The 20,308-nt window shown below is 35.2% G+C and overlaps 1 protein-coding gene across 2 annotated transcripts in view; it reads right to left on the bottom strand.

Moving 5' to 3' along the window:
- Positions 1 to 20,308, bottom strand: part of NOX4 (NADPH oxidase 4) — a 239,064-nt gene that overhangs the window by 102,675 nt on the left and 116,081 nt on the right. For both annotated transcript variants that reach the window (XM_007490938.3, XM_001362160.5), the window contains exons 9-11: positions 18,834 to 19,050; positions 7,531 to 7,695; positions 7,353 to 7,415 (exon numbers count right to left, since the gene is read on the bottom strand). In XM_007490938.3, the coding sequence (XP_007491000.2) occupies positions 7,353 to 7,415; positions 7,531 to 7,695; positions 18,834 to 19,050 (445 nt within the window). The remainder of the gene's footprint in view (positions 1 to 7,352; positions 7,416 to 7,530; positions 7,696 to 18,833; positions 19,051 to 20,308) is intronic.

Below are 20,308 nucleotides of genomic sequence, written 5' to 3'. Positions count from 1 at the left end.
AGAGAAGGAAATAGCAAACCACTCCAGTTGTTCAGTGCCAATAAAACCCCAAAATGGGGTCACAAAGGGTTGGACACAACTGAAATGATTCACAACAGATTCCCCAAGGGAATTCTTACTATAGTGACAATCAATGCTGAAATCAATTAACCACCATTTTAAAAGTACCTACTATACAGTCAGCATCATGCAAGTCACTAAGACTACAAAGCTCCAATTCAGGTATTCCTTTCACTAAAAGAGCTTACTTTCTACTGAGGGAGACAAAATGCACAAATGTAAGCACATGTAAAATATATAGAAGGGAAATACCAATTAATTAGGAGAGAAAAGGCACAAGAAAAACTGAGGGAACTGGAAAGGCTTTGTGTGGAAGGTGATAGAAGCTGAAATTCAAAGGAAATTAAAAGTTCTGAAAGGCAGATTTGATACATTCCAGGCATGGGAAACAACTAGAGCAAAGTTTTGAAAATAGGAAATGGAACATCAGAAGTGAGATATAGCGAGAGAGACAATCTTACTGAGCCACAGAGTTCATTAAAGAGAGTAACCTCACTGACTTTAAATGCCAAACAGAAGCAGTATTTATGAAACTAGAAGCAGGGTATTTTAAATACATAATACATAAAGTGAACTATGTTACCTTGATGATAGAGACATACAGAGAAAAATAAAAGTCTTAGGTTTGAAGGGGTTTGCATTTTATTAATGGTGATAACATGAACAAATGTGTATCATCAAAAGAGACTATATATGTAAGAATTCCTAAAATATTACTCACAAAATTAAGGCGATTTTGAGTGGAGGTAGGGGGTGGCACTAGCCACTGGGAAGAGCAGAAAAGGTCTCATGTAAAAGCTGAATTTTGAAGGAAAAGGAAGATTTTAAGAGGTGAAGGTTACAAGAGAGTATATTCTAGACAGAGTATGGAAAGATATGTAAGTGGGAGAGGAAACGTATACAAGGGACAGTAAGAAGGCCAATTTAGCTGGATTGTAGAGTAGATGATGAGGAATGACATAGAAAAAATGATCACTGCCCTATTTCTAGGCCCAAGTGATTCTATGTTTGATCACTAATTGATCTGCCTATTTACTAGGAAGTTCCATATATCCAATGTGGGTTTAGTACAGTTAATTTAGGCAAGAAACACAAAGTCCTGCTCATCACAATCCTATTAGAAAACTTTATCTAATCCAGGTATGCAAGGTTAGCAACCTGTCCTAAATTAAAACGTTCTTGTGACCTACAAAACTCCTTAGTTGGACCTGCACCAAAGTAAAATACAATTGGAAAATATATAATAGAATAAACAAAAATACACATATAATGTTAGTTTGTTTTCTAAGTCAATATACAGTGCACAGAAATCCATTTCTATTTGAGTTTGATACCCCTGGTCCCAACCACGTAGGGGCTAGTGTCTCTAAGAGCCCCCTCCCAATCAGTCCTATGAATCTGCCCAACAACAATAACTAGATATGAGTAAAGATTCAGAGATTTGGACTCCTAGTAGGAATATGCATCCCATTGTATGAGCAATCTACCACTCATACATATGGCACTATAGCACTATGGCACAGGGGAGCCATATTCTGCCTGATTCAAGATCTATTAAGTGCTTATGTTCCTTCTCATTATATCACTCATGAATTCCTCACAATATGTCTGGAGAGGAAGAATGGATTAATGTTACCAAGGACTTTAAGAAAGAAGTGGAAGAGAATGGTAATTCACAGTCACTGGAGATTATTAAGCAATAAATTGAAATTTTAAGAACTGCTTTAAATATGTTGTTTTGTGTCACACATATAGAAGATGGATTAGCAAAGGAAGATGACTTGGAAAGACCAGGTGGGATATTATTATTGTAGTTTAAGGAGAGGGCTTAAACTAGAGTGATGATTTTGTAAAGTGATAGAAAGGGACAAATTCAAGAAATATTGGGGAAGAAAGGTCAACCTCCAAGAAATAGTTGATAAGATTATATCATCAAAGTCCATTTAAGAAAGATCTAGGAACATATTAAACGAATCCTTTATTTGTCCCATAGATACATTTCTTTTAACCTACCTCCAAAGAAAAGCTATGTTTAGCACAGTACCTGGCATGTATTAAGGGCTTTTTAAATGTTATGGGGAATTTTTTGGACTTTCCTTCTTTTGGAAGGTTGGATGTTAGTCGAGACTTAAAGGAAGCTAAGAGGCAGAAATGAAAAGGGAAAGAATTTCAGGAATAGGAGATAGCCCATGAAATTGCCCAAACTGGAGTATCTTGTACAAGGAAAAGCAATCAAGACAGTGCTGTTCAATCACAGAACACATGGGCAAGAGTAAAGTGAAAGAAGACTGGGAAGGTAGGAAAGAATCATATTATTAAAAGCTTTAAAAGCTAAACAGAGAATTTTATAGTTTTTCTTACTTGCAATAGGAAGAAACTATAGTTTATTCATTGAGAGGGAAGAGGTAGCAGGATCTTTAGGAAGATAATTTTGACAGCTAAATGGCGGAAAAATTAGAGTGAAAATAGACTCGAAGTATGGAGACCAACCAGGTCATTGAAATGATCCAGATGCAAAGCTTGAACCAGGATGGTAGCAGTATCAAAAGGAAGAAGGGGTCATTTAAGAGAGATGTTGAGAAGGTAGAAATGACAGACTTGGCAACTGATTGAATGGGGCATGGGTGACAGGAATGAGAGAGAGTGAGGAGTTAAGGATGACAACTAAGTTGTAAGCCTGTACACTAGAATATTGTCTCTGGACAATAATAGGAAAGTCGGGAAAAGGAGCGTTTTAGCGGAAAGATGAATTTAGCTTTGGCTATTTTGAGTTTAAAATGTCTATGACTCACCCAGGTTAAGATAGGCAGTTGGAGATATGAGATTGGAAGTCAGGAGAGAGTTTAGGGCTAGATAGATAAATATTAGAATCATCTACAAAATTATTATAGTTGAATCCATGGGAGCTGATGAGACTACCAAGTGAAATAGTATAGAGGGAGACTAGATGAAGTCCCAAGACAGTCTTAAGGGACAGTCATAGTTAATGGGCATGACTTGGATGAATATGTAGCCAAGGAGACAGAGTAGAAACATTCAAATAGGTAGGACCAACAAATATAAGATAATATCAAAAAGAAAATGATAGATAGTGTCAATGGCTACAAAGAAGTCAAGAAAAATGAAGATTGAGAAAATGTTTTTAGATTTAGAAGAGAACACTAGTGATAGTGGAGAGTGGTGGACTCAAAGTTAGGGAAATTTACTTCAAGTCCTCCCACGGATACTTAGTTAGCGCTTGCCCTAAATTTGCTCAAATGTAAAATGATGATAATAATAGTGCCTACCTCACAGGGTTGAGAGGATCAAATGAAATAACATGTAAATTACTTTGCAAAACTTGAAGTGCTTTATACATGCTAACCATTATTATTACTATTACTTTTTTACTGACAAGGGGTTTTTTATTCTTGTTTTTTTAAGGGAATCAAACTTTGAAGATGATTGGATTTCAAGATTCTTGTGTCCCTTCAAAATTTGAGATCCTAAGATTCACAAAAGAAAAAACAATGTACTTTTGGTTCCTGGAATCAAGACATCTTGCTAATGGTCGTGAAAATTAATAAATTTCCAAATTATCATCTCTATTAATATACCTCATCTACATCTATACTAATTGTTCTAGGTGTATTTTATGAATTCTAGCTATCTTTCTAAGTCATACTATCAAATGAAGATTTATGAAATGGTAGAAAAATCCATCAGTACTTAACAGTAAAGAAGCAAGGGTCTGTCTTCACTCCAGCTAATACAGACTTCCTGAGAGCTTTAGTTCTTAAAATGGTAGGGAAAGGGTTGAGGGGAACAAGATTGTTTAACTTTACTAATTAAGTGTGAGGAATTTTTTACATTAAAACCTTGGTCTTTGAGAATTTCATGAGCCATAGCTGTCTAGGTTTCATTAAAAACTAGACAGAGGTTCCTAAAATGACTGGAGGAGAAATGAAAAATACAAAGCAGAAAAATGATGTAAAATACAGACAGGCCATGTAAAGAACACAGACAACAACAAACAATAGCCAGACTTAGCTCTGACTCATGGAAAATGGAATGAAAAATAAGGTTATCCAAATTTGGGCTAATGAATCATACAATTTAGAAGACAGATGTCAAGAAAACACTTTTGTAAGACCACAGAAATGATAACTAAAAAAAGAGAAAAATCCACATAACATGCTTGCAAAAATCAATATATTTTTTAAAAACTTCACACTATTTACCAACTTTTCAGCATTACAGAAGTTGACACAGCCCATATTAAAATGTTACTAGGCATAGCAAGTAGCTTAATTTTATAAACAGAAGTTCAGAACTGAATGTGGAAAGATTTTCTTGAACACTGGCTTCAATTTGGTATTTAGGTTTGGGCCCACAAACCTACAAATACAAATTTGCAGAGGGCAGGCCTAAAGAGTATATTTTCACCCGGAAACACACCAAATATAAGTTTACAATTAAAGAAATTCCCTCCCCCAAACCTGCTGGAAGTCCAAAGGAAAGAATGCACTGTCTTCCTTTGTTCATAGAAAAGCCTCTAAGGAGGACAGAAAATGTCATGGGGAGCTTGTATGACTGCTATTGGCTCTGATTTTTTTTCCATGATGTATCCATAATTCCTATATCTTTTGATGCTTTTCAGAAAAGATATAACTAATACTACTGTAGTCTGAGAATATTGATTCTACATGAAATCAGGAGCCTCAGCACCAACTAGGCAAATTTGTTTACTTTCTTTACCTTTAGACCAAAATTGGCTCTCTACTATATGTGCTTATTTGATTATTCAGCTCAGAATATGCATATATTTGGAGAGATGAAGAGACAAACACAGAATGTCAGACAGATTCACAATATGTACTGGTCGTGAGGCAAAATTTGCTTCTGGAAACAAAATAATTCTCTGATTCCATAACATCCTGCCAAATGCAGCAACCTGTACTGTTCAAAACATTTGATGGAACAATTCTCCCTATCATTTACCACCATTACCAGAGGAAGGGCCTCTCCCTTCCTTTCCCTCAGTCTTCTCACACACTGTGATTCTCTTGCTTCTTGGCATCTTCCAAGACTCAGACCTGCCAGCAGCTTCAATGGCATTATGTAACTCTCATAGAAGCCTTAGAGCTAAAAAAGATTACAGACTTTATAGTTATGCCTGAATAACACCAATGTAACTTGGGGCATTTAACAATGATTACATTGTTTGATTCATTGTTTTGAAAAAAAACAGGATTAAGTGATCATTCACTTGAGGACTGAATAAATTTCAAAATTAACTGACTTTCCCTGCCTTGAAATCAAGATTAATCCCACTTCATTTGACAAAATGAGTATGCCCTTACTTCTCATTAAATCTCTGGAGAAGAAACAATGTAATTTGGCATTTATTAAGTGCCTACTATATACAAAATACTGGGCCAAAACATTGTTGCAAAAATGAAAATGGAAGTTACTTTTTGGGATCTTAGTAGACATATAAAACACACCTACAAATAACTAGTAATTAGTGATTATTAAATAGGGGGAATCAAGCAGAGATGCCTACAAAATTCAAGGAAGCTGGGATCTCTTACAGCTGTTGGACAGTGGTGGTGCTAGAGTTGGGGGTTAGAGAGGGAGAACATCATCAAAGAAGACTTCACAAAGCAGGGAAAACCTGATCTTGTTCCTGGGAGAAGAATTTCAGCAGATAGGTATGGGAGAGAAACCTTCAAAGCTACAAATTTCAAGAATAGCATATTCCTGGACCAAATGTCTTTCTTTTCCCACCATCGCATGATGAAGCACAAATTCTCAAACTACTTAAATTAGACCCTACTTATTTTCTGCCCTTTATTATTATATATTTATTTATATATTGATGATATATTATATCATCATATTCAGTTATCAATTACATGTTTCCTGGATAAATGCAATTTCCCAAAGTAATATGATTATAACAAATCTGTCACCTTCAGAATCATAAAAAATTATATTACAAGATCGTCATCTCCAACTGCAATTGATAATATAATCATTCTTGCGCAGAATGGCTTTAAAGTCAGAGGAAAAGAACATTTTACCAGCCACCCCAAAAGCTATCATGAAAATATTTCAACAAATGTACTGCTGCAATAACAAAGGTGAGACCACTCAGCAGTCGTAAGTCAGATATGTACTTTGATTTTTTTGTTCCAAGAGCTGCAAGTCAAAAAAGTATGTACTGATGCAGCCACACTTTTTCCATGGTTGGCTAGCTCATGATTAGAGATCCATGCTAATGAGACAAAGGTCCTGGATTTCAGCATCATGTGGGCCTGTTAGCATTGCCTTTCCACGGTGGCAACCAAAGGCCCCTTTGACCCTGGCTAGACAGCTCACAAATTGCTGCCAAAAATGACTAGGGGGAACAGATGAGAGTGTGGACAAATCCTACGGATTTAATATCACTATTGGAAAAAGAAATAAATGTGCATGACTGGTCAATGGTAGGGTGATATTACAAATTAAAGAATATTATTATTATCCCACATAAATGTCTAATTATATTCCTTAATTTGTTGATAATCAAAATTCCCATTAAAATGAAATATAAAACAGAAAAATCTTGGCCTGGATTCTTTAAAAACAATGGGTGTAATTTAAATTTGACAACGTCTAGGTAAAAGTAGTTTGTGATTTGCAAAAGACAAAGTCAGATTTATTATTTTCATATATTGACAATGAATCGACAAACATTAAAAGTAGAAAGTATTTAGAAGAATAGAATAGAATAGAATAGAATAGAATAGAATAGAATAGAATAGGCTCAAAAGTTACCTTCTAAATAATGTTTTTGTTGTTCCTCCAGCTATTAGTGCCCTCTCCTGAAATCATTTTGTATTTATTTTGTATATACCTCAATTTATTATGTGTATGCATTCTTTACTTCATCAGAGAATAAGCTCTTTGAGGACAAAGACTTGTTTCTGTTTTGTCTTTTGATCCCTAATACCTAGCAAAGTATCTTGTACATAGTAATTATGTAAAAAATGCTTGTTGAATTTAAGTGAATAAAATAAGCTTATAGGACATTTTGGAACACTTTGTCTCACCCAAGTCAACAGGTCAAAGATTCTTAGACTTACTGACATGTCAGATAAAAATCAGCTGTAATTATACTCCTGCCCAGGTATTAAAACAAATATAACCTAAATTAATAGCTTTCATAATTCCGATTTAGTAAATAAGAAACATAATTTTAGTCAAAGACATGCTAATCATCTAATGCTGTTTTTCTCCATGAAAACAAAATATATAAAAGTTCTTACCATCGTAAGGGTAAATGGATGGTTTTCTAGTGCAGACACTCTTGGACAGTGAAGAATAACATACTGGAAGGAAGCAATGCAACAAAAATGAAAGGAGAGAAACAAAGTTCAACTCACTCAATATTTTCAAAGACAAAATTGTAAAAACATTTTTGCTGAACTATTTGGAATAACTCACTTGGCCAGGTCTGGCTTTAAAGTTTTCCTTGATCATTCGAACTTCCATGACATCTGATGGATGGCTGATCACTGAAATGATTGTCACAGGCTTATTACTTCTAATACACCTGTAAAGCCTTTCAGCACAATAAAGGCACAAAGGAAATGAAATCCAAAGCCAAGTCTAAGTGAAAATAAGAAAAGATAGAAAAGAAAAACACTTGAGAAACACTTATATTTAAAACCCCTTATCATAAACCCTTGTAAAATGTTTCAAATTATAAATACAAAGAATCTGAAAATTGTATGAAAACTAAATTAGTCCATTAATCTTAATTGTGAAATGTTAGCTGCCGCCAAAATGATTATTTTAATGGTCACTAGTGTCTTTGAGTAGGTCATCTGTACTATGTGTCAAACCATTTGACATACATTGCCTCATTTGAACCTCACAAATTGTCTGAGAGGTAGATGTTAAGGAAATTATTATCCCAGTTTTTATGTACAGACTCAGAGAAATTAAATCTTGCTTATGAACATCAATCTAGCAAATGTAAGGGTAAGGATTTTAACCCACTTTTCACATGATTACAAGCTCTTCCATTATACCCTTTCACACTCCCTTCTTTTTTGTCCAATCCTCTTTCTTAACTCTTCCAAAATCCCAAATGAAAATTTCCTTTATTCAAATACAAAATGCCTTTTATGGAAAAACTGCTTTATTGACCTAATTCATTGCTAGAGTCCTCAAATATAGCTGGCCTTTCACAATATATTATTAATTGGCATTACACAATTTCCTTGGCATAGATTTAAAAACCTATCATGCAAACATGTTTTGAGGAAGCATTTTTAATTCAAATTAACATTCCTTAATGTCTTAAGTGCCTACTATGTGCAAGCAATTGAACATGAAGTTTAAAATGTCAACCGGCATAAAAAAGGTACAAAAATGCTGATTGCCTGATAAAATGCATATGTGTGTATGTTTCTATGTGGGCATATATATTTATGAACAATGTATATTCATATTACATGTGTAATGTATACACATGTGTTTTAGATAGATATAGTAGATATAGTTAGATATAGATATGGATATAGAGATAAATTTATCCACTAGACGAACTGTAGGACACATGACCCATTTGAATGAAAATTTAATCTTGTCCTTCACCGCTGGAAGTTCTTTCCACATAAACAGTTTAACTAAATCATTGGTATTTTTTTTAGTGGTGGAGCAAAACATAACCATTTATACTGATTTCTTATAACTTCAAAACATGAAAATTAAAAAGTTTACTTCACATGTATTCCTGAGATTTAGTATCATGGGATTTCTGACAGTCAATAGCTCAATAATGGTCCATGTTATTCATGAAGAATTAAATTTACAAAATTATAAGTGCTATTATACAGAAAGAAAATATGCATAGTAGAAATTCCAGAAACCAAACTGAGGAAATATGGTGAAGGATTAAAAAGTTGAGCTCAATGAGGCAGAAACAGAAATGCAATTGTTGTGAAAGGATCTAGCACATAGATAGAAGGAAAATTAAAAGAGGAGTCACAGAAACAAATAAAAAAACTGATATGGATGCTTGATACTATAACAATGTAGAACTTTAAACTATGCTGATATCTCTTAGAATTCTTCTTTCTGCCAGAAGGCAAATAAGCACTCAAATGCAAAATTTATAATAGCATAGAAAGCAGAAATCTAAGTGTAACCTGGTATTATCCTAGATTTGATGGGACCAAATTAGAAAGGGTATGGGGAATGAAAAAGTAGAATCCAATGACCAAATAAAGTCTGGAGGGGAAACTGGCCAAATAAAGATCAGAAGCTCTCAAAAAATTTCTGAAGCTATAAAGAAAACTTATTCTAACAATAAGAAGCAACTGATTAAAATGTCTGATGTGATTACATAATGAACTCATCAACCAGCTTAGTGTTTTATAAGAAATATATGGACTATGGAACCCAGGAGAAGCATCAAAGGATGAATACAGATGAGTATTGCTTTCTTGTAAGAATAGTGTAAGGAATACAAATGACTAAAATGAAGTAAGCCTGAAAAAGAATGTTAAGAACAATTTTTAAATGATTTATATTTAAGGAGATCAAAAACAAATAATCCACTAAAAGCTATGGATGATTAAGACTGAACTACTAGATACTTATTGTGTTCCTATTTCCTCTTCCAAGGATAATGATATTTGAACTGTAAAATATAAGCAACAGTGTTTAACAGGAAATAGAAATACAGTATATGTGAAGAAATAGTATCTTACTGCCTTCAGTGAATCAAAATCACCAGACACAAGTTAATTACATTTTGAAGAACTGAAATAAATGGCATATATGACTGCTAGATTATTAGTGACCTTTGACATATCTTGAAGAACAGTAGTCATGATGTAGGAATGGAGGAAGACAAATGTTCCAATTAAAAAAAAATAAAACAGAAGTAGGTATAAGATCTAAATTTTAGGTCAATGAGCCTGATTTAAATCCTTGACAAAATTCTTGAACATATTTTTCACAGGCTATTTCTGATTATTTTGAAAAAGAAATGAGTGGTCACTAAACGTTACCATGGACAATTGCTATCCAGGTATTTCTCTTCCTCTAGCTAATGTTCCCAATGGTCTCCCTCAAAGGCCTTGACCTGGCCACCAGTAATATCAAGTTAGGTTGCACAGTGACAGGCTGTTGGACCTAGAGTCAGGAAAACATGAGTTCAAATCTGATCTCATATTCTTACAAACTGCCTTACCTTGGACAAGTAATTTAGCCTCAGATTGCCTTGGTTTCCTCTACTATAAAATGGAAACAATAACAGCACCCCTGCCACATATTTGTTCTAAAGGCTAAAGGAGATAATATCGGTAAAACACAGCACAATATCTGACATATCATAGGTATTTAATAAATATTTATTCCCTTGCCCAGTGGGAATTTTATTTTAGGAAGAAATAATGACTCTATTGATATCTGGATTTAAAGAAATAACTACCTAGCCATAATCAGTCTCTACAAATGAGTTGTGACCCTCTATGTAGCAAAGGAAAGTATATAAAGATGTGCAATATAAACTTACTATATAGTTTCCCGGTGGCTCCCCCTGTGATGTTCTCATTAAGTTTGTCACACTCTGTTACTATTCAGATTTGAACACCAAATGAAATCTGTTTGAATATCCTCCAGGAGAAGCAGTTAGTCTTTTCTATGATGATAGGACATTCTCTTGCCTATCCAGAACATTCCGGGGACAACCCATTATTGATAATTTGTTATACACATATGCTTCTGAGTTCCAGAGAAACTAGGTAACTTTTAAAAAATATAAATGCTGGAAACTTACATGAAGCATTTGACTAGCCTCTCTTCCCTGCATATGCATGATTATTTGTGTATATTCCCACCCACCCCATTCCCATAATCTCTCTTTTTCCCTCTCCTAAATATAACTTTGCATCATAGACCATTTTCTTTTCCTTTGATGTTTTCTTTTCTTTAAAAAAAAAGTGTCTCAAGTCTAGCCTTCATCACTGATGTATAAATAAATTTAGTTTAAAAGAAAATAAACTAAAATAAAAGTAGCCTTTGCTTGGCTTCATCAAGAACATTCCATGCCAAATCAACTATTTCCTTTTTTATAGTTGTAGCAAGGCTAGGAAACTAAGGGAATATTAAATGCTCAGTATACACAGATTAGAGCAAAGCACGTGAAAAGTAGTTTACTTATACTCTTCTGATGAGACAGATATAAAGAATGACTGGAACCAAAAACTTAGGGGAAAGTCTATAGTAGGAATCTGTACTGACTGAGCAATTCAGTGTATCTCTTGAGGGCTTGGTTTTGTATAGCACACCTTTTAAATTTACAGTAAAAAAAAAAATTGTAAAGGATAGCTTGTGTGTCGGATGACCAGATCATAGTCTAAGATCTTGACAGATTACAACAATTAGATGAATCCCATGAGATGAAATCTGATAAGTGTAAATGTATTACAAATTCAATACTTGTATTAAAAAAAACTTTTAAATTCAACATCTATTAAACTCCTATTATGCATATATATGACTTTATGCTAGAAAATAGGGTACAAATTTCAAATTAAAATAGTTCTTGACTTCGAAGATCTTATCTAACTGGGTGGGGGAGAGGGGAGAGGGAGTGCTATGCACATACAAAAGATTATACACCGCTAAACAAATACAAGTAATTTGAAGAGAGAGAAAGAATTGAAAACTTAATTAAAGATTCAGGAAAAGTTTCTTGGAAATTCTTGGAATATTTAATACTTGAGCTAAGAATTCGGCGAAGCTAAGGATTCTGAAAAGTATAGATACCAGACTTGTGCCAATTCTCTAATGAATATGGAATATAAAAAAGCAGTCACAAGAATAAAGGTAAGAAGGGTAGCTGGGTAGCTTATTGAGAGAGCCAGGCCTAGAGACAAGAGTTCCTGGGTTCAAATCTTGTCTCAGACACTTCCTAGCTATATGACCCTGGGCAAGTTACTTAACCCCCATTGCATAGCCCTTAACACTTCTTCCTTGGAACTAATACATGGGATTGATTCTAAGATGGAAGGTAAGGGTTTAAAAAAAAAAGATAAAGGTAAGAAATGAAAAGGACCTTAAGATGAAGACCATGGCAAAAAAAAAGGAGAATGATGCAAACTATATTGTGGGGTAGAATCAATATCTTGGGAACTGAGTGAATGCTGGAATTGCGAGATAGAGAGAATTTAAGAATGATTCCAGAGTTATAAACCCTGTTGACAGAGAGGATGGTAGTATTCACCACAGAAATTAGGAAGCTTAGAGGAGAGACAAGGTTAGAAGAAAAGAAGAGTTCCATTTTGGATATGTTGAGTTGGGTGTGCCAATAGGATATTCAGATGGAAATTTCACTTAATTTTTTATTTTATTATTTTCTCAATTACATGTAAATAAAAAATTTTAACATTCATTTTTTTAAACCCTTACCTTCTGTCTTGGAGCCAATACTGTGTATTGACTCCAAGGGAGAAGAGTGGTAAGGGATAGGCAACGGGGGTTAAGTGACTTGCCCAGGGTCACACAGCTATGAAGTGGCTGAGTCCAGATTTGAACCTAGGACCTCCCATCTCTAGGCCTGGCTCTCAATCCACTGAGCCACCCAGCTTTCCCCTAACATTCATATTTGAAATTTTTCATTTCAAAATTCTTTCCCTATCTTTCTTCCTTACTTGTTGAGAGGACAACCAATTTGATGTATAATATTACATGTGCAATCATGCAAAACATTTTCATAATAGTCATGTTATAAAAGAAAAGGCAAACCAATAATAAAAAAAGAAAAATAAAGTAATTTTAAAGTATGCTTCAATCTGCATACAGACTCCAGTGGAAATTTCCACTAAGCATTTGGCAATGCAGATGAAATATGGAGGCTAATCAATGCATTTGAGAACCAGGTGAGTAGGAATTTTTCTTGAATCAATGGAGTTAATGGTAGTCACAAGAGAGAAAGTATTAATTGTAAAGGGCTGGGGGGATATTAGGCCAAAACATTGGGAGAAACACACTTAGAGAATGAATCTTGATTTGTAAACAAGCAAATGTAAGACAAAGAAAATAGTCAAATAGGTATGAAAACTAGAAGATAATGTCACAAAACCTGAGAGTAGAGAAATATCCATAAATTGAGACCGATTGATACAACCGCCAGAGAGATTAAAAAGGATAAAAACCGAGGAAAGGCCATTGGATTGTGCAGTTAGATTACTGGTGATCTTGGAAAAAAACAATCTGGGTAGAAGGTTGGAGATGGAAAGTTGATAGTAAAGAGTTAAGTGAGGAAGAGGTGAGAAAGTACAGAATAGGGGATATACATATAAATGTGATACACATCTGGAATTTTTAGTCAACTGCAAGTTCAATATGAGTTAACTGTTGGACATAACAGTCAGAACACCTAAATGCCACCCTAGGTAACAATATATAGAAGAAATTCGATGATAGTTGAAAGTATATGACACTCTCCTGCTAATGCCACTTCTAAAATTCTACAGTCAGTTCTGGTCAGCATATTCCCATTCACATAGACAAATAAGTTCTGGAACACCTTAGGAAGACAGCTACAAGGAAGGTAATAGGGCTAGAGATCATGCCTCATGCGGTTGCATGGAAAGAACTGGATTTATCTGGAAGACAAAAAGATTTAGCTTTCTTGATCAAGTATGTGATGGGCTGTCATGGGGTAAATAAAGAGAGTTGACTTGTCTTCTTGTCTACAAGGAGATGAATAAGGAGTAATGAGAGTAAGTTACAAAGAAACAGAATTCAACTTTTAATTATTTGCGTTCAGAAAAACTTCTTAATAATTAGAATTGGCCAAATGTAGAATGAGATGCCTTAGGAAGTGATGGGTTCCCTCTCTGGTGGTTTTCAAGAAGACGAACAAGCACTGTAAATATATTTTATAGAAGGAATTCTTGGAAAGGAATCACTTCTATAAGATGACCTCTGGATCCCCTTCAATTCTGAGATTCTTCTAATCTGGGAATGATCTGCTACCTGTAGTCAAGAGTTTTAAATGTTAGAGAAAGGCAAAGAAGACTTAAATGGTTGTGGAGGGATGAAGTCATTAGACTGGGGGAAAAGGAAAATGGAGAAATAAATATTTATATAGTATCTACTATTTATCATCTCATTTGATCTTCACAACATCTTCAAAAGGTGGGTATTTTACTAGTCTCATTTTACAGTTGAGGAAACTGAATCAAACATAGGTGAGAAGTTTTGTCCAGGTCATACACTTGATAAGTGTCTGAACCTGGATTAAAACCCAGATCTCCCCAATTCCAATTTCATCACAGTATTTCCAATGCCAACTACATGTCTTAAAAAAATAATAGGGATAGTTATCAGAATGCAATGGATTAAGGAAAAAATAGGTGCTGAAGAAATTTTTTAAAAACTAGGAAAAAAACTAATTTGGCAGTGAAAGGGGAGAAATGGAGCAGTTACAGAATAGAATATGAGGCAAGAGGGAAAAACATTATTTCTTTTTTACCTGACTAGACTTGAGCAGGTTTGTATATGGAAAGAAGCCATTAGAAAGAGATAAATCAATGATAGAATGGAGCCAGTGAGGAGAGGAAAATAAAATTTCCCTAAGATAATAAATTTAGATTTAGAGCTGGAAGGCATTTAATGTTTTCTAATATAAAACCTTTATTTTATAGATAGGAAAAGTAAGGAACAGAAAAGTTGCATCTTACTCAAGGATATGAAGACAGTTTCTGAGACAGGATTTGAACTTAGGTCTTCCTAACTCAAATCTATCGTCCCCTTGATTAAATCCTCCTGTCTATCAATGGCATGATGACTGCTGGAAAAAAAATGTTGTTCTAAATGAAAAGGGAAAGAATGGCTTTAAATCCAGAAGTAAAGGATTTAGCTTCAGTGAGAAGAACCAAGTAAAGAGAATCGAGGATGTTGCTTATCAGCTTGCAAAAAGGGGAAAAAAAGTTATTTAAGAGATCTCCCTTCAGACAACCAATATTTTCATCTGCTTTAGGTTGTCAATGTAGCAGAAAACTTGAGAGAGAAAAAATATTTGGAAGTCACTGAAGGGAATGAGGTAAAGAGACAATAAAGTAAAACTTAAGTATTATAAAGTAGCAGTGAAGAGATTTGGATTTTACATTAATCAATCAATAACCATTGTGTGCCAAGCATGATATTAGGTGTTAAGGAAATAAAGACAAAAATGAAATAATCCCTTCCCTCAAGGAACTTATCAATGACATGTACACATATGTGTGCTTCTATCTATCTCTATTTCTCTACAGATATATATATGGACTACATATAGATGGAGACAATATATACACATTTAAAATCCAAATAAATCTCTATATAAAATATATAAATATGTGGATATATGTTTTGTTTTTATTTGATCCTTTCAGCACTTCCTGATTCTTCATAACCCCATTTGGGGTTTTCTTGGCAAAAGATACTAAAGTGGTTTGCCCTTTCCTTCACCAGCTCATTTTACAAATGAGGAAACTGAGACAAACAGGGATGGGTGATTTCTCCACAGTCACATGTCTAGAAGATGTCTAAGACCAGATTTGAACTCAGATGGCATTTGGACTCCAGGCCTGGCACTCTACCCACCGGGCTACCTAGGTGCTCATACAGATATTTATCTATGTATTGAGATATGTTTGTATATACGTGTGTAGGCATGTATAGATAAATAGATAATAGAAAGATAGCTATATGTGTATGTATATGCATAGATAGATATCCATGTATATCTATGAGGATATGTATATATGTAGGGTTAGGTATATGTAGATAGATAATATATAGATAGGTTTATTTATATATGGATATACACACATATATGTGCCTAGATATAATAGAAAGAGCTACCTATCTATATACCTATATATACATGTACACATAAATATAAATATCTATATACATATACCTATATCTCTACACATATACATAAACACATTTGTAATCATCTAGGTAGCACCTGCAGATAGAAGGTTGACCTTGAGAATACTCATCTTCGTGAGTTCAAGTCTAGCCTCAGATGCCTTCAAGCTATGCAATCCTGGGCAAATCACTTAACCCTGTTTGCCTCAATCTCTTCATCTGTAAAATGATCTAGAGAAGGAAGTGACAAACTCCTCCGGTATCTTCATCAAGAAAATTTCAAATGGGTTCACAAAGAGTTAGACACAACTGAAAATAACTGAACAACTATATTTGTGTGTGTGTGTGTGTGTGTAGGGAGAGAGAGAGAGAGAAAGAGAGAGGTATATTATATCTATCTTATACATAGATTTCTCTCTATAAATGATCTCTCAAGAGATGATAGATAAATAGACAAATAGGTAGATAGACAGAGATAGACAGACAAATAGGTAGAAAGACAGACAGACAGACAGATAGATAGATAGACAGACAGACAGACAGACAGACAGATAGACAGATAGATAGATAGATAGATAGATAGATAGATAGATAGACAGACAGACAGACAGACAGACAGACAGACAGACAGACAGATAGATAGATAGATAGATAGATAGATAGATAGATAGATAGATAGATAGATAAATGGACACATAGACAAAGTAAATATGAGGTATGTTTACGAAGGGAAAGGAAGGCACTAGTAGCCAAGGGAATCAGGAAAGACTGCATGTAAAAAGTTGCACTTAAACCAAGATTTGTCAGAAGCTATGAATTACAAGAGGCAGGAGTGAAACAAGATTATAAATCCAAACAAACATGATAGCCTAGTAAATGTGTAGCAGTGCTAAATATTAGAAATTATAGTGAATAAAATTATCTTGATTTTGTGACTTTTTCAGCTATGCTCAGAAAACAAAGGAACAGGTGGGGAAGGGGGTTGATAGAGAGGAGAAAAGGTCATTCAGATGCTATGATTATCAGGTTGAGAATTTTATAAATTTAACAGAAGCAAGAGATTCAAGTGTGGAACTTTGTGAAACATCAAACTGACAGGCCTTAGGATCAAGCTTGGGTATCAAGACAAAGAAAGCCAGAGTTGGCAGACAATCAGGGAAAATAAAGAAGGTTAAAAGGCCTAAAGAATTTTTGAATGTGATGACCTCAGATTATTTTAAGCTTTAGGCATGAAGATAAACACACCAGCCAAATGAAGGGGGAAGGACTCTATCTTCTTTAGTTATCCTCCACACAATTCTCAGGGTCTTTACAACTTGTGTTTGCTGACACACTCATCTCTGCTTCACATGGCATTACATGGTACACTTCATCCTAAAGTATCGAAAAGTAATTCTGCCTGGTCTATAGCCATGGAACACAAGGGCACATAAAGCAGATCAAGGACTGAAAAGATATGGAGAAATATTCATTCAATTTCCAGAGGAAGTATTCACAAAAGAATCTAATATGGCAACACGCCATATGGAAAATAGCTGCTTATATTTTCCAAAGAAACCAGAAAGCAAACATTTAGGTTTTAGTCAGAAAAGGAATCAAAATATAATGTAAGTCCAACACAAGAACTGAGACCCAGTAGAAAGTTGAGCCATTAATGACTGTGACAGAGGCTGGCACTAAAGAAAAAGTGCCAAACTGAAGAGTATGTGAAATTGATCAACTTGATTGGGGAGGGGCCCCAGGAATGGAATCCTGAGGAGAGAAGACTCTGGCTTAGGAGAACAGTGAGGGTCTCTCGGTCTGGAGAAGCTGAAAAGAAAAGGTGGGAAAAGACTTTCTCCTGAGGGTTACCCATTTTTCCTGCTGGTGACTAGAAATCTTTCCCCCAACATTTCCCAATTGAAGGGACTTCTGAAGAGAAACCTGAGCCAACTTTACCTCAACTCCTGTTGCCCAGAGGTGAGTCAACCTGACTTTCTCTCGGGGTTCAGGCTGCCAAGGCCTGAGTTCCCCTCACAAACTCGAGGAGGGAGGGGAAAGGTTTAGATAGAGACAGGGACCCCCTTTTCCCACTTTACTTTTCCCATTCTTCCCTGCCAGTTATTCCTTTTTGTATTATCTGATTGAGTTAACATTAAAAGCTATCTGTTCCCCAAGCTGAGTGTGAGTGAATGGATCAAGGGAAGACCTTTTGGTCTCGTGTAATGGAGGGGGGACAAGAGGGACAAGAGCAAAGTGGGGAGAGCAGCTTTAGCTAAGGAGGGAAGGCAGAAGGGGGAAAATCTTCAAACCCCCTCTTCTCTCTCTGAGCCAACCCGTTACATCTGCTGTCTCCCCTTAACCCCTCTTTGAGATGAGGGTTCTTCTCTCTTTCCCCCTCTCCATACCTGAAGTCCAAACTTCCCTTGGGGTACAAAACTTCCCCTCTTTATCTTTTTTTAAGACATGACACAGTGGGAATATGCCATATTGAAAAATATCACTATCTCTGGCCCCAGACAAATACATTTCCTTATCAATTCATTTGCTGAAAATAAAACAAAAGTAAGGGTTCTTAAATGATGAAAATAAATACCTAATGAAGGAATTTATACATGGTAAAAGAAATCATTTAGAACTGAAAATTTCCTTTGTAGTTGTTTTCCTGTAGAAGTCACCCGTGCACAATCCTGATTTTAAAAGACAGACTACTAAAAATCCCACCCAGTCTCATAGTCAGCACAGTTTTTAAACTCACAATACAAATATGAAAATGCATGTATTATTTCAATGAAACTAAGTATTCAATACAATCTGGCCACAACCCTGGGCAATATCCAAACCCAGAAACATCAGCATAACCAAAACCATAGGATTGAGCTGACCTGAGGAAAATTTGCTTGGAACTTGGGCTCCTCTGCACAGATTTTCACAAATTCGTTCTGTATAAACAGCTCAGATTTTACAAATCCTCCAGGAAAGGGTTCAGGAACGTGGTCCGAGAAATACTCTGGCAGGGGAATATTCAGGTGGTGAGTTCTATTAGGATTCAGGCAGCCAGGAGGGTGTGCATCAAGATTAGTTTGATATTTCAGGAGCCCTCTAAAATGAAAATAGAAGTGGGGCAGGTGGAAAAAGAAGAAACAAAGATCAGATGCTAGAGTACTGGTAATCAACCATTTGTTTCCTGTGTAACTCTGGACATTAAAGATGATTCAAATGAGACAACATTAACACAGGAGTTCCACTTCAAGCCTCAGCCATTCTATTTACTATCCATGTGTCCTTGGGATAGTCATGTAAGGTTTCTTGGCCTCAGTTTTCTCATCAGTCAAATTAGGGATTGGGGATTATATAATTGGATTATATGATTTCTAGCATCCCTTTCAGCTCTGACCTATGATTATTCTATGATGTTGGGCAAGTGTAGCTCTACATTTTATTCTGGAGAATAAGAAAATTAAACTTCCCAATAAATACAAGCCCCAAGAATTTGTCAAAAGCACTTGATTCTCCAAACAACATTATAGACCAGTTTACATACACGGTAAGGACACAATGCTTTTTGGATGCTTGGACTTGCTATCCTTTGGGCACAAGCATATCAAGAACACATCTGGTCTAATATAACAGAATTTCAGGAAAAGCTGTAGGGAAAAAGATCCACTCTTATTTTAAAAGAGAAAATAATATACTTATTCCATCTAATTCTTTCTTTTGGGTAAGATTGAATATAAACAGACATTACTGATTTACAAAGAAATGAGAAAGAAATTTAATAATATGAGCCAAGAAACTGGACTCCCCAATGGTCTGAACATAATGTGCAAACAATAATTAGGGTTTTAGTGAGATGTTTGCTATTCATTTTCTCTACAAGCAGATGCACACATACACACAAAATGTCTATAAATTAACAAGAGTCTTAGGAACCCAAAACTCTGAATTCTAATCTAAGCGAATTCAAATCACCAATAATTAGGTACCTACTACGTGCAAGGCATTGGGGCTACAAAGACAAAAACAAAAAAGACACCTTACTCTCAAGGATGATGCAATTTAGGATGATGCAAAACTATACTGTATGTAAAAATTGTATAAGGTAACTTCAGGACGGAGAGGATATTGAAAACTACATACATGTAGGGAAGGGGGAATATTGGGAAAGACTTCCCATTGGTTGTGGCACCTGAACTGAAACTAGAAGGAAACCAAGGATTCTAAGAGAAGTGGACGAGGAGGGAGTACATTATAGTCTTGAAAGCTCTAAAATGAGTTGGAATATTGGGTCTGAGAAACAGTTGGTGGGTTTGTTAGCCCATAAGAAAGAATGTGTGATGAGAAGTGATACAAGATTACT

This window comes from Monodelphis domestica, chromosome 4, assembly GCF_027887165.1.
Source record: "Monodelphis domestica isolate mMonDom1 chromosome 4, mMonDom1.pri, whole genome shotgun sequence".
Classification (NCBI taxonomy): Eukaryota; Metazoa; Chordata; class Mammalia; order Didelphimorphia; family Didelphidae; genus Monodelphis; species Monodelphis domestica.
This window is presented reverse-complemented; position numbering and strand designations above follow the sequence as displayed.